The sequence below is a fragment of the Gymnogyps californianus genome, chromosome 3, assembly GCF_018139145.2.
Source record: "Gymnogyps californianus isolate 813 chromosome 3, ASM1813914v2, whole genome shotgun sequence".
NCBI classification, from domain to species: domain Eukaryota; kingdom Metazoa; phylum Chordata; class Aves; order Accipitriformes; family Cathartidae; genus Gymnogyps; species Gymnogyps californianus.
The window spans coordinates 101712783-101727506 of NC_059473.1; the positions used below are offsets into that span (position 1 = coordinate 101712783).

General features: G+C 38.6%; 1 protein-coding gene across 2 annotated transcripts in view; it reads left to right on the forward strand.

Annotated features, from left to right (window-relative positions):
- Positions 1–14724, forward strand: part of GCLC (glutamate-cysteine ligase catalytic subunit) — a 35940-nt gene that overhangs the window by 14736 nt on the left and 6480 nt on the right. Inside the window, exons 3-12 of one of the 2 annotated variants that reach the window (XM_050893405.1) lie at positions 1024–1206; positions 4031–4144; positions 4924–4982; positions 5073–5209; positions 8574–8648; positions 9543–9659; positions 10533–10671; positions 11212–11324; positions 12005–12097; positions 12831–12935. In XM_050893405.1, the coding sequence (XP_050749362.1) occupies positions 1024–1206; positions 4031–4144; positions 4924–4982; positions 5073–5209; positions 8574–8648; positions 9543–9659; positions 10533–10671; positions 11212–11324; positions 12005–12097; positions 12831–12935 (1135 nt within the window). The remainder of the gene's footprint in view (positions 1–1023; positions 1207–4030; positions 4145–4923; positions 4983–5072; positions 5210–8573; positions 8649–9542; positions 9660–10532; positions 10672–11211; positions 11325–12004; positions 12098–12830; positions 12936–14724) is intronic. The other variant, XM_050893406.1, reaches the window with a different exon arrangement.

Consider the following 14724-nt stretch of genomic DNA (forward strand, 5'->3'; position numbering starts at 1 on the left):
TGTCCCTGTAACCCTGACTGCAAGAGCAAGTGAGGGCTGCGTAGGGAAGCCTGTTGTCTGTAGGAGCGTTCTCCCATTTTTGGCAGAATTAGGAAGGTAGGTGTAAGGACAGCAGGGCGGTTCTTCCCCGTCCTCTCCCATGGAGTTTTCAGGAATAACTGGATCATATCCCTACTTCAACTAGCCAGAGAAGTGTGAATTGCCTTTTAATTGATGGGAGCAGGGAAATGAGACCAGAGACAGTGAAGTGCTTTGGCTGAAGAGAGCTAAAAGCAGGTCACAGCTTGCAGGAAGGTGGAGAAACTCTGCTGTTGCGATGAAAGGCTTTTGTGCCCTGGGCCTGTCCGCTTCTTTCTAGGTACCTTAACCCCATCTTCCAGTAAGGCTTCCCTGTCTGTATTCCTCAGTAGAGGGGCTATGGAAAGCCTGCAAGAAGGAATCCCTTTGCTTTTAGGCTCAGAACTGCTACTGCCAGAAAAACGGTAGCGGAGATGCGGCTCTGCCCCTGGTAGAGTGCGCTCCATAGAGACGGCATGGCTTCACAAGGGGGTGGGAGGGTATTACTTTTCAGGGGTGACTAGGTGCACTCAAAGTTCATTTTATTTCTTAATCTAATAAAGTGAAACAGGACCAGGTATTCACAGGCAGTAGAAAGAAGAAATTGAGCATAACTTTTGCCTTGCCTTGTACTGTGGAAGCAGTTGAATGTTTTGTGTTTTCCAGTTTCAGTTAAAAGCCCAAGAAACAAAGCTTGAGGCAGATACTAAAGATTGCAATTTGACATAGGTAGATCCTACTTACTGCACTATACAGCAACACCTCCTACTGCCAAACTGTGCCTTACTTTCTTTTCACTGACTCCCAGCGGTGAGGTACGTCGGAACGTACATTGTGTTACTCTCCCAGATAATCAGCTTTAGGAGATTTTTCTTGCAAGTTGCATTCATTTCTGAAATTCTCACAAATAATCCATCTTTTTTGAAGTTGTAGAAATATTTAAATGAGGCTATTCTTTTATTATAGCCACCCAACACTCTGGCGACCAGAATATGGAAGCTATATGATTGAAGGGACGCCTGGGCAGCCGTATGGGGGAACCATGTCTGAATTCAACACTGTGCAAGACAACATGAGGAAAAGACGGCAAGAGGCCGCTTCTGTGCTCAAAGAAAATGAGGCTGTTTGCACTGTGACATCATTTCCGAGGTGAGATGGTTGCTGACGTGTAATGCTGTGTTCGCTATTCTCCTTATATGCTTTTTCTTCTTATTGCATATAGCTAAACTGTACAATGAAACCGAGCAAAATAAGATTCAGTGAAAGTACTTTGACTTAATGTTCCGGTCATGTTTTCTAAAATTTTTATTGCAGCGAGACAAACAAATAAGCATATTTTATATTTTTAGGTTACTTCTAATCTGTGATGATTTTGTATTAGGAGAGAATACCTGAATATTCACAACATAAAATATTGTATGTAAAGTAGTTTGCCATCTTGAATTGATATGGCAAATCATATATAAAAGGTTTCTCTTTACCTATTTTGCAATGTTTGATCTTTATAAGTAGCAGTTTTGTAAAACATTGCTAACCTGATCTGTTTTTTAACACTACTTTTTCACTAAAGCACGTGCAAACTTCTTTTGGTGGCTTGGAGCACACAGTAGAACAGGAATGTGATTATCCTCACAAAACGAAGACTTAAAACTTCTATAATACTGTACTTACTGAATCTAGAAAGGAGTGCACCTCTCCTGGGTTCATAACACCCTTACAAAGGGTAGATTTCCTCCTTTTTATTGTTGTAAAGAGGCTCTTGAAGAAATGAAATTCAGGATGCACTTCATTACCTAGGAGAAACTGTACTTTGTGACCTTTCTTTCAATCATAATTCTAGGCAGGGATTTATTACGTTCATTCTAACTAGCCCGGTCAGTCAAATGAATTAAGATAGTTACGCTTAAAATAGTAAAAAAATTGCCCTGCAGTAGAAGAGAAGGAGCTGGCCTTACTGGCTAGTTTCTTGTATAGTACAGAATGCAATGGCCCTAAATTCTTGCTGAGAGCAGGAACAGTACAAAATGTGACTTAGCAGCGAAGTTCGGGTACCAAAATGCCTGTGTTATGCCCCATGAATGCTATTTGAAGAACGCTCTGTTGACAATATATGCTTCCTCTTTATGGGAGCTATACTAGATACCCTTAAAGTAATAAGAGCTTATTTAAAGTCCAATGGTTAAGTAGTTCTCAATGTGTTACAGAATTGGGATTTTTTTTGCCCTGCAACCTTACAAATAGACTACGTCATTCAATAAATTTTGTATACAAACATTTCAGACCCAGTTGTGCAAGGAATAAAGGGAGAGGAATTCTTCATCGCTTTGTAGATAGAGAGAAATACTTTTTACATCACTGTAGGAGCAATACATTGGACTTCAGTGAAAGCCAGTAAATAGTAAAATGTAGTTTCCTTATTATTTATGGATCATCCCAAACATAGTTTCATCCTTCAGAGATTGCTCTCCCTAGGCTATTTAGTTTCTTATTTCTGCCTTTTGCTGTCTTGCTATTCAAGTCTCTGTTGGTTTGACTGGAGTCTTGCTAGCGTATATTTCTGAGGTTTTGTGGGTTTGAGGTTTTTTGCTACGTTCTCTCTACAATAACATGTATATATGCCTGTGTGCGTCTGTGCATATGCATGTGTGTATAATAAATAAAATCTGTGCATCTGAAAAGACAAAAAAATTTGTTAGTGTGGACAGAAGAAAGGTAAAATAGGCTTATTCAAATTAAAATAACTCAGTTAAAAATGAACAAACCTGAAAATGCTTAAATATTAAAAAATTCTAGCTTAGAAGCTAAATGAGTATCCCTAGTTCTTAAATTTATGAGCCCTCGCTGCTGGACCAGAGAGCTCTTTTCCTTCTTGCGGACTGGAGTGATGCAGTTCACAATGTTGCACTTTTACCTAAGTGATGAAGTTGGGTTTAGATGTTGTAGGACAACTTGTATACTTAAACCAGGAAGAAGAAACCAATAGTGAAATACGTGTGGAGCATAAATAATATTTCCAGAAATGTGAGTGTTTCCTGGTATTTTGAGTAGCTTGCTTGTAGTTTTATCAGCTAACCCTTTTTTATACATCCAAATACTAGAACCTCTCAAGATAGCGCAATCTTTGTCCTTTATACTGTGCAGCATGGAGAAATTAATCGTCTGCAACTTTACCTCCAAATTCTCAAATGCTCCTCTGTCTCAGTTGTACTGAAAACCTACTTATTCTTGTTTCAGATGACTCTTAAACTTACAATGGAGGTTCCAAAGGGGAGGGTTGTGTTCTGATGTACTTGCATATCTCTCAGCATTTTACACCTAATAGCTGTAACTTTTCTTTCCTTATTACGTTTCTCTCATTTATGGGGTTTTTCAGAGTTCCAAAATCACAAACTGCTGTGAGACTTGGGATGTGTGTATCACTTGAAACTACCTCTAATTCTTAGAGTTGGTTAGGTACATCTTTTTAACAGGACAGGTTGTTGGGAGCAGAGCTAGATAAATAACTTCAGCAATCAACATTAACCTGTACCCTCTAGAGAAAGTGTTTTAAGGCACAGAATGCAACTGCATGTCAGTATTAATGACAGGTGCTAACATACTAAAATGTGTGTGTACTCTGCATAATACTGTGAAGTTTCCTGCTTCAGCCACTGAAAAGGTCCATATTTACTGTCCAATGATAGCGTAGCGGTTTAAAAAAAAAAAAGTAGTCTGTTTTAACCACCACGGAAGCTGGTTGTTGGCAACCGCTGACCTTTTAACAGCAGCTGTTTTAAGACCTCTTTCTGGCAATTCCACATGCGTAGGTAGCAGTCTTGAAAAGTGCTTCAGAAATACTCATGGTAGATGCAAGTTTTAAAAAAATCTCTTTTTATTCCTTTGTCTACTGGAATCCTAATCTCTGATGATCTGACTGTTTTAAAATCACAGTCTGTTTTCATTACAGCTTGGATCTCATTGTTGTGTTCCATAGGTTAGGGTGTCCTGGGTTTACGCTACCGGAATATAAGCCAACGCCAGTAGAAGGAGGAGCTTCAAAATCCCTCTTTTTTCCAGATGAAGCCATCAATAAACATCCTAGATTTAGGTAAGAGTATTTGGAGAGTGTGAATGAGAAGCTGAATATTTTTCTGTGCCTAAATATCATAGGCATACCTGCAACTTTACATTACTGGAATAGAGCGCTGTGTGGCGGGTTGCTGCAGATATCACAAGGACTTGGACAGAGATGGTTGTGATGACATGTATTGTCTGTCAAAGTGACTTAAGAAAGGAAACTGTTAAGTTCAAGTAACTTTATATAGTAGTTCACACCATTATAGAGCAAAAGGTGTTGATCATGCTACTGCAAAATTGTTTCCAGTTTGAAATCCCATGGCTAACTACTTCCATCACAGTTAATCCAGCTCTTGCTCAGGTATGTCACAGCAACGTCTCAGTGTACTCGGTAACTTGCCCTAGTTGCTCTGAAATGGAGCATGGTGTCAAACTGCTTGTACAGTCTGAGAGGGCGTTTTGTTGTAAGGTGAGACTTAGGACAATGAAAATCATTCTGTTTAAAAACTAAGCATACCTTTTCACTTGCTCTTGTATTCTTCAGGGCAGTAGCCTTTTACTTCTGCCTATTCTATCAGCATAGTACTGTGAAGTCCATCAAAATAAGACTGACTTTACTGAAGAAAAATTCAGTGTTGTATCTGTTATAGTCTATCTTAAACTAGGAAAAGAAGTGTCCTGAAGGAAAATGCTTAAAATAAATAGAAAGCTGACATGCTGAAACCCTGAGAATTGCTGAGAAACTAACTGAAAAAAAATTTGCATAAAGAGAAACTTTCAGATATTTCAGCAAACTTTTTTTTGTTGTAGTACACTGACCAGAAACATTCGGCACCGAAGAGGAGAGAAGGTTGTGATAAATGTACCAAGTGAGTAAATTCAATCTATCTTTTTTCTCTTTCAAAATAATTGTTCAATCTAATGCTCTGTGTTACTGAGTACCTGCATTTTCCACACAGTATTTAAAGATAAGAACACGCCATCACCATTTATCGAAACGTTTCCTAATGATGATGGAGAAGCAGCAAAGGCGGCTAAGCCAGACTATATATACATGGATGCTATGGGTTTTGGAATGGGAAACTGTTGTCTTCAGGTAAAATGCGTCTGCTTTCAATATGTTACTGCATGTTGTCTTCCCTAAACGCTTCCCTTTTTAAGACTTGCCTTACGTCTAATTTCTCTAGCTTAATTCACGGATGCATTTTCAGAGTGGCAAAAGGGGGAATAAAACAACAAATTTAATCTTATACTTGGTAATCTAGTCTTAAAATCCAGGTTTGTTTGCTTGCATTATGTTTCTTTTCTGCTAATATTCAACTGTAATTGGATGCCTTGCTGAAAGGGGTTTCTTGAACTGGTCAAACCCCATTTGATCAAGCACCTGCTCCTGGAACTCCAGCACTTATCAAGTGTGAAAGATCATCTTCCACTGTGGTCTTCTTTCAGGCACGACCAAAGGACATGGTGGGAATGAAAACTGAGCTGTCTTGTAGGAATGTGTGGGGTTTTTTGGGTATTAATTTTAGGTTTTTTCCCTCTTCCTCATTCTTAGAACAGCGAAAGCAAGAAGTGACAAGAAGTCATTTACAGTATCTTTAAAAATAAGTAGCTTTCTCCTTCTGTGTAACTTTATCTATGAACAGCATGAACTCCTGTATAAAATTTCTCATTCTTAAATACTTTTAGCTGTCTGCTAAGAAGTCGTCTTCTCACTGGTTGTACCATGAACCTGCCAAATCCACATGGGTAGCTGTCTTCTGTTTCTGCTTGCTGGGAGACATTTTTGGTTCTATTTTCTCCCATTAACACATGCCCACTTTTTATCATTTTCATCCACTTGCCTGAGTTACTACTATCTAACAATATCCTCTGTTTAAATCCAGGTGCTGTATCTTGGGACTGCTTTAATCCTTTCAATACCTGTTTGTTTTAAATGTTTCTCTGTCATAGTAACCTGATGCTAGGGGCTGATGCCTTAGGTAGTAGTGATGTATTTGACTGTTGATAAAATCTGCCTGTTGCCATCGCCGTCTTGGAAGCAGAGCTAGGAAGAGGCTAGTGTTAAGTCTCTAGGGGATTAAAGGAAATTCTCCAAGCTCTTGTTTCACAGCACTGCCAGAAATAACCCCATTCAAAGCATTTCCCTTTGAGAAACTGCAAAAGCCCTTGTCACTAAGGGTAAACTAAGGAGAATCTGATGTAGTAGTAAAGTGTATATAATGCTACGTGTTTTTACAAGGTGTTAAGTTTTGATGTGGTCTATTTTGTACCATCTCTCTCTTATTTAAGACCAATAAAAGAAATACAGCCTTACTGTTCAGTCATTGTATGAACTTGTTTAAAAATATTTTAAATTCCTTTTTACGGAGTACCATTTTACTATTTCCCATTCTTGTAATCAGTGGTCAAATTCGATAGTCTTGTTACCATCAAAGGGAGAATGAAAACAATGCTAGTAGGTGCTATATGCAGCTGCTTGTGTATCAACTGATAATTCTTGATAACCAACTAGAAGAAAACATGTATTCCCCACCTATTTTCTGTAAGGTAGTTTGCAGTGTGTGTACTTCCTTTTGTTTTTTCTCACTATGCACCAAGCGACAACTTGGTTTGATATATTTCCAAAGTTAAAAATAATGTCCTGATGAGCTTGGCTGGGGCAGCCCACAGTGATGGTGGCAAACCGTTGCGCTCCTGCCGCTTTTGAGGCTTCACGTCCCTGTGCCTGCTGAGCCTTGTGCTTGTGGCTGCTGCTTTCTGCGTTCCTTGCGATGCCTGCAGCCCTCCTCTGGAGAAGACTGCCATGCCCTTTTCCTCTGTAATGGGATGTTTCGTTAGAAACCGGGTCGAATCCCAGATTTAATGTGATTTGGAATAAACATAAAAGGGAAGGGGAGGTGGGTGTCACTGTGTCAGGTGAAAGAGTGTAGGTGTCCTGTCCCCCCAGCCCCTCCACCCCAAGGCAGGCTCCCTAGTGCTGGAAGTCCAAAATTAGCAATGAGAAATCTTACTTCTCTGCAAGAGAATTAAATAATCTTGTCTTTTCAAAGTGCATTTTGGATTTTTTTTTTCTGATAGCCACTTGAAGGATAGACACAGAAGAAGTATTTTCTCTACCACACACCCTTTTTCTAACTTGGGATATTTTAATGAATGTTGGCTGCAGATTTAAAAAGACAAACAAAACAAATGCAAACAAATCCCATATTCCTCCTACACACACACACACCCCACACACACACACACACGCACCCCCCCCCCCCCCACCCCCCCCAAAATCTGAGCCCACCAGTGAGCTCAGGAGTTTTGGGGATTTGGGGGGATTTTTTGCTTGGTTGGTTTTGGGTTTGGTTTTTTTTTTTTTTTTAAGGCTTACTTGGGGTTGGATTGGGCTTCAGTGGCAGACTGAGAAGAACCCGTATGTTATGTGGGACTCTAATTGTAATCCATGGAAGAGGAAAATCTGTGTTCAGCTGGCATTCTTCAGGACAACAAGCAGCGATGGTGACTTAGAGCTGAAGCCTGTTGTACAATGTTATGATAGTGGTACAGGGGTACACTCCCATCTGAGTTATCCTCTGATCGATGAATATGTAAACCGTGAAGAAGGAGAGAGAGGCTTTTAATCTGTTTAGCGTCTTTTAACAGTTCTGAGGTGATTGAACCCCCTCTGCATTTTTAAAATGCATAAAGTGTCAGTTTGGGAAGTCTGGAGGGTAAGGTCTGCTACCAGAAATGAGTCTCGTGTTTGATGCTGCTCTGAGCAAATTTCACCAAAAGTTGCAAAGAAGTTAAATTTTCCAGTGGCCTGTGTGTGGTGGGGCTTCCACATTATTAATGGCTTCTGCAAATAACATCTATTTTCCATCTTTTGCTGTGTCCTGGCCTCTAATACAGGCAAAACTGGACTTTTTTTTTTTTTTAATAAAAATTACAGTAGACATGAAGATATTTATTTTTCGCAGTTTTGCAGGATTAAACAAAGGCATCTTGAAATAGTCTTTAAAACAGGATTAGCTGTCACATAAAAGAAATGTTACATCTACAGTAATTTCTGACTGTTCTAAGTAGGTTCCTGGCTTATTTCCTGAAGGTGCATTACTGACCCATGTGTATTGTAGATGTTAACTCAGTTTTCTTTGGTTCTGGCAAGTGTTTGTATATTTAGCCTCACAGCCGAAGCCTTGTGGTCTGAAATCTTTTAATGAACATGGAAGTGGTGTGGAAAGAAGCTTGTGATATCACTGCTGCTGATAGATGGCGCAAAAGTTTGTCCAAGAATTGGGGGACGGGGGGAACCCACACAAATAACCCCACTCAAAACTAACCAAACAACCAACCCCTTAAAATTCTTGGTATTTGAATCATTTTATTATATCATTGATTCTAAATCTAGGAAGACTGTGCTTGCGGTATGATTATAGAAATTGTGATAGCAATTGTACTTCTTCCAACAGGTAACATTCCAGGCTTGCAGCATTTCTGAAGCAAGGTATCTCTATGATCAGCTAGCCACGATCTGTCCCATTGTGGTAAGTAATGGACTTCTATCACATCAGCTCTTCGTTGTGCGAAAGCCACTACATGTAAAAAAAAAAAAAAAAAAAAAATCTAAATTAAAAAAAAAACTTGAATGCTACTCACAAATTTGGTACTCTGGGAGAAGTGTCAATGTCTTGCTAGGTTGTCACGTGAGCAGTGTGATTTATTTAATGTCCAAATGACACCACAAAACAGATGATGTCTGTTTCTTCTCTACCCTCCTTCGCACATGCACAAGACTTGTTGAATAGTTCTAGAAATACGTTTGGGGCAGGTTTTCATGAAAACAAGACAAGCTCACTCCTTAAAACAGTTTTTAATTTTTCAGCTCTGGTCTGGTGTTACAGAGGGTTTCAGCTTAAGTTGCTTAAATCTGTCCCTTTTGTAAACATGTGGTCATAAACAGGTGTTTATAACAGGTGTTATAAAAATAAAGTATTGGTCTGGTCTAGGTGGTGAGCAGATCCTGCTCTGAGTGAGGTATGTTCCGGCTGTGTTGCTAAGGTGCTTGGCCAAACAAAAATTAAAAAAATGATTGCCAGGTGAACTTTTGGAGTTTGGAAGTGTGCGAGCAGAATACTTGCTGATTTGTCACAAAATTGCTTCTGCCTATATTGTCTTTATGTTCCTTAAATGCTGATCTGTAGAGGTAATAAATTTGGAGAGCATCAGATGCCACTTCAGTAATACTAACCCTTCACCTAGGCATTCTGGAGATAGCAGTTGGGAGATTTGTGGTTGTATGGGCTTTGGCCATAAGTTAAACTGAAGTATATACTTCAGTTACTTCTGGACCAGCAAGTTTCCCTTTCCAGTGGGGTTGTATTTTACTTTTGGTTCCTTGGCTTGTCCTTTGTTTTCATATCAGGCTGTTTTTATTTTAGATGGCGTTGAGTGCTGCATCTCCATTCTACAGAGGCTACGTGTCTGATATTGACTGTCGCTGGGGAGTAATCTCTGCATCTGTAGATGATCGAACGCGAGAAGAGAGGGGGCTAGAGGTAAGTAATGTTAGGTAGTAGATGTCTGTTTTTTTCAGGCAAAAAAGTTAAATCTCCTTTAGCATCGAATTCTGCTTGTGCTCATCAGAATCCCTAATGAGGGAACATGGCAGTCTTTGTGGTAAATATAGGAGAGGTGGTGTAAACATTCGCCTTGGTTGTACAGTTTACATTAGCAAATACATATTTTTAGTTAGGTATGGAATCCCAGTAGAACTCCACTCACTCCTCCACAGCTTGCTGAAAAGGTCCCCCTGTGATGAAACTTTCCAGTCTGCGCTTGAGCCCAAAAAGCAAAAATTGCTTTGGATTAAATAGCAGGTGCTGCTGAGTAATCCAGTAGTATAAACTTAGAACTACATGAAAAGAGCCAGTTGTCAGAACTTGAACTTAAGGAGTTTCTCTAAGCAGGAATTGGCATTCAAGGCACTTACAAAATTATAGAAAATTTTAAAATAATTTTAAAAAATCTACTTAAAATATTTCTTGAGCTACCCATTTTAAGAGCATCTCTAACAATGTGCGCATGGTGAAACTGTATTGGTATGTGTTGCAATAGGTATAATAATGCTTTCCAGCTACTTGCGGCAGTGGTATATTACCTCAGGAAAATGTTCCCACTTTTAGAGAATTCTAGTCAATGTGTGATGACTGGTTTTTTTCGCTCAGATACATACATTGCAAACAAAATAGTCATAATTCCAGGATCGCTTTCTAGTAAGCCTATTTAAGACTCATGCTTTGAATAATTTTAATTGAGGGTGTAGGATTTTCTAAACAGGATAATAATTCTCACATAACTGTCATTAGTGAGCAAAACTTAGGTAACATTGTTAACAAGCTGTTAAAATATTGTATTCTTAAATTATATAGCCACTGAAGAACAACCATTATAGAATCAGTAAATCCAGATATGATTCCATAGACAGTTATCTATCTGAATGTGGTGAGAAATACAATGACATTGATTTGACAATAGACAAAGATATCTACGAGCACCTAATAAAGGAAGGTAAGTGTTTGCTTCATTATGAGCAGGTTAAGAATTATGCTTGCAGTGTGTGGGGATATTTTATGTTTTCGTTCTTGTTTGTTTCAATCACTGTGCATCCCTCAGAGTGACTCCTACTCAGGAAGTATCTGTGTAGCGTGGTCTTGAGAGTTTTTTAAAAAGTATTTGTTTGTAACGGAAACTGTCCCTAATTCCAGCTTGAGAAGCTCAGTGTTTCATGCATTAATGTTTTATCTTTGTGGAGAGAGCAGAACTGCTTTAGGAAACATGGCAGAGAGGTGCATCAGAAAACAGGAAGAACGGCAGCCACACCAATATTCAGCTGCCATTTCCAAACAAGAACCTGTTTGGTTTGGCTTGGTTTTTTTTTTTTCCCCTCTTTAATCATTTCCTTCCTTCCCGAAGTCATCATTTAAACTTTAACAGGATGTGGTGGGTTGAGGTAGCATTGCAGAGTTGGATGTTTTAATTCTTGTAAAACGAATCGTTTCCTAGAGCCTGCTTTGCTATGTGTCAATTGTTTGAATTTTCATTTTGTAGGTATTGACCACCTTTTGGCACAGCATATTGCACACTTGTTCATTCGAGACCCATTGACTTTGTTTGAGGAGAAAATACATCTAGATGATGCAAATGAATCCGACCATTTTGAGGTTGTGTCTGATTTAGAGGAATTTAATAAATATATACATTGAATTGCTTATTCTTTATAGTACTGCTTAATTGGAGGATGGCTATATTAGCTAAGAATTTTTTTCCTGAATTTTTCACTTCAACTAGTTCTTTAGCGTATGACTTTGCAGTTATAAGCACATTTATTTCTTTGTTTTATAATTTATTTAGGAGAAGGTGGTGGCTTATGCTTTAAACCCAATAAAATATGAGGAACCCAAACTGTAGCTGTGTATATAAGTGTTATGGGGAACTGTCTATTTTTATGGCTTCCTGAAACCTGTTTTGCATGACATTTACATATAAATGTCTCTCTTATACAGCTTCATGAAATAATAGCTATGGTAATATTAGGTATTTTTAGTTTGGGATGCATCAACCCCTCATAAAAAAAAATGTCAGCTAAATCTCAGCACCCTAGTATCTTATACGTAATCCTCAAACAAAATAGCATGAGAAAGTGTAACATATTTGCTCTTAGGATGGGTAGTTATACTGTGGTTTTTAGGAAGTCACACCACTTAGTTTGAAAGCGCTTCTCTAACTTGATAGGCTGTTCCGGGGAAAATATTAGGACTCTAGTTATCTGCTTATTCTCTTTGATTGCATTATAGAATGATGCATATCTTGGTTGTGACAGATTATTTCATCTGATTTGCAGAATATTCAGTCTACAAACTGGCAGACAATGAGGTTTAAGCCACCTCCTCCAAATTCAGATATTGGATGGAGAGTGGAATTCAGACCTATGGAGGTAAGGAAGGCGTCAGTATGCACAGAAGCACATTTCCTTTTAAGTGGAGAAGTACCAGGCATTCTGCCATCCAGTATCAAACCCTTATTACTTATGCTGTGTTTTCTCCCCTCTGAATTGCTAGATGCAAGTGAAGTGGACAGCCGTGTTTCCCACAGTCCATGTCTGATTAATGTAGCTGACAGGAGAATCCACTGCAGCACAGCAAAGCATGCTAATGGATTTGGGGTGATGGGGAAAGGAATTAGGCTTGTATTAAAGCAACAGTAAACAAAGCCCCATTTAGCTTCTAGGGACTGTATTTCTCCAGTCCTTTTCCTGGTACTGAACAATTCCACTGTTATTGTTTTGTTTTTCACAAGTGCTTTTATTTTATAGCTGTCTATTTCTGAGCTCTCTGAATTTAATCTCTTTAAAGTGGAAATTTAAAAGCTATTATACATTTGTGATTACACAGAGAGCCTGAAGGTGCAGGTTATTAGGTAGTCTTTTGAAACACAAGTGTGTTTTGGCATTGCATTAAAGGGTTGAGTTTGTTGAAGTGTGTGCGTGCATTGTGCATTTGAAGTCACTGCTGATGATTCCAGCTCATGCATCACCATCTCTGCTAGTAGAGTGTATGAATACAAGTACCAACATGAACGTTCGAGTCAAATGTTTTAAACTCTCTTAGATATTTATCTACTTCCATGAGTGTGTTCCCACCAAAGTAATTTAATCTTTTCATGTCTAGGTCCAGTTAACAGACTTCGAAAACTCTGCATATGTTGTGTTCGTGGTATTGCTAACCAGAGTGATTCTGTCATATAAACTGGATTTTCTCATTCCTTTGTCCAAGGTAGGTGTGAAAGATCGGATCTGCTAGAGCTAAATGCAACGTATTTGCATCAAGTCTGATTTTTATCCTCTGCAAGCTAGGAACTAATATTTGTGTACTTACAGAACAGTCATTTTTATCTTTCAGTCAGTTTTCATCTGTATCAGTACTTCGAATCAATTTCAGTTCTACAGTATTAAACAAATATTTCACTGCTGTCTCATGGAATTAAGCTTATAGACAAATACTGTGGGAATTTCTGTGGTGCCTAACAGTGTCTGACTACTGCAGAAATGTTGAGAAATACCGTTGTCACAAGACTGTTTTGAGACTGAGAAAGGGCATGTTTCCACCATTTTGCATTTGGAGGAAGTAACCTGTGGAGGTCAAAATAAAAACTTCAGATATTTATTTTAACACGGCTGTTGCCTATGTCTCGTGTTCTTCTTCTCTATTTTGTTTTTATCTGGTGGAGAGGGAAAGGAGGAGTTCAGCATACATAGTGTTACACAGTATTTGAGTGAAAACAAATACTGCTGATTCTAGTCACAACTGTGACTTGTGTTTAGACAGAGCAGCCATGCAAAATGTGCTTTTTCCTTATTCTTGTCCTCGCAATTGTTGAACTGTTTTGGGTGAAACTGTCCTTGCATGTCTTCTTTCTTAGGCCAGAAAATGTCTTTTTAAATGGATAGTCCTGCAATGTTATAGGTAACTTTAAAAAAGGTCTTGTAGTGCAGAAGGCTTTTGACAGACTGTATACTAGAAAATACTGCCAGCGCTGGCTACAGCATAGCTGTAGTGTCCTGCGGCTTTTCTTAGTGTTTTTAATTAAAATGGAGAAAAATACTGAAGTTGTAAATTAACAGTAATCATACCGTACAGTTGGTATGATTTCTAAAAGGAGAAATTCTCTTCCTGATGTCACGGAGTTCAGACTTCATAAATAATGCAGCAATTTAGCACTTAAAGTGCATAATTACATTGTTACTTGGAATGTCTCAAAAGCGCAAAATTTTTAACTAATGAATACCAGTTAAGACTGAAAAAGAGATCAGGTGCTGAAAGAACCGGGGGCGGGGGGGGGGGGCATAAAATTAATTTAGCTTGCCAAACAATTTGGCAGGTAATGCAACAGAGAATTGCACAACCGTTGGTAAACCTGCCTCTTTCAAGTAAAATAATACCTGTTTATGGGGCTAATCTCACACTAATCTTTGCTATCTGATTGAGTGCGGTTGTACTCCTGTCAGCTATGACCGGCATTCTTTCAAACTTTCAAAACAGCCTGTTGTGTAAATAGGTTTCATAATATAAAATGAATTAAAACAGACTTTTGAAAACAAAGCTTTGAAAGGTAATAAGTAAGTGAAGATTTTGCATTGCCCTTAGTTAAAGGTCAAACAAAGAATTTGGCAAATCATATCCCTTCTTCTGAAGACAAGACAGTAAAGCTAATGTCTGAAAGCTGTGTGATGTTAATTCCTTGAGAACATACCGACCAAAGAACTTGGACAAAATCTTCCGTCCAGAAAGACAGAGCAATGCTTATGTCATGTGCAGAGTGTATGAGCAGTGCTTTGTAGTTTGTAGACTTTTTGAGAAGCCTGCAATTTAGAACTTCTTCACTAGCAGTCTGAGTTTAACTATCTAACAGATGTTTGGGTATGGAATAGATACGATTCCCATACAAAGTTACTAGAATTCTGTTTCTGAAAGTTTGTTTAATACAGTGATAACTTTTTTCTATTAGAAGACTTCAATAGTTTTGTTAATAAAAGCAGCAAACTATGGCTAGGGAAACGGCAAT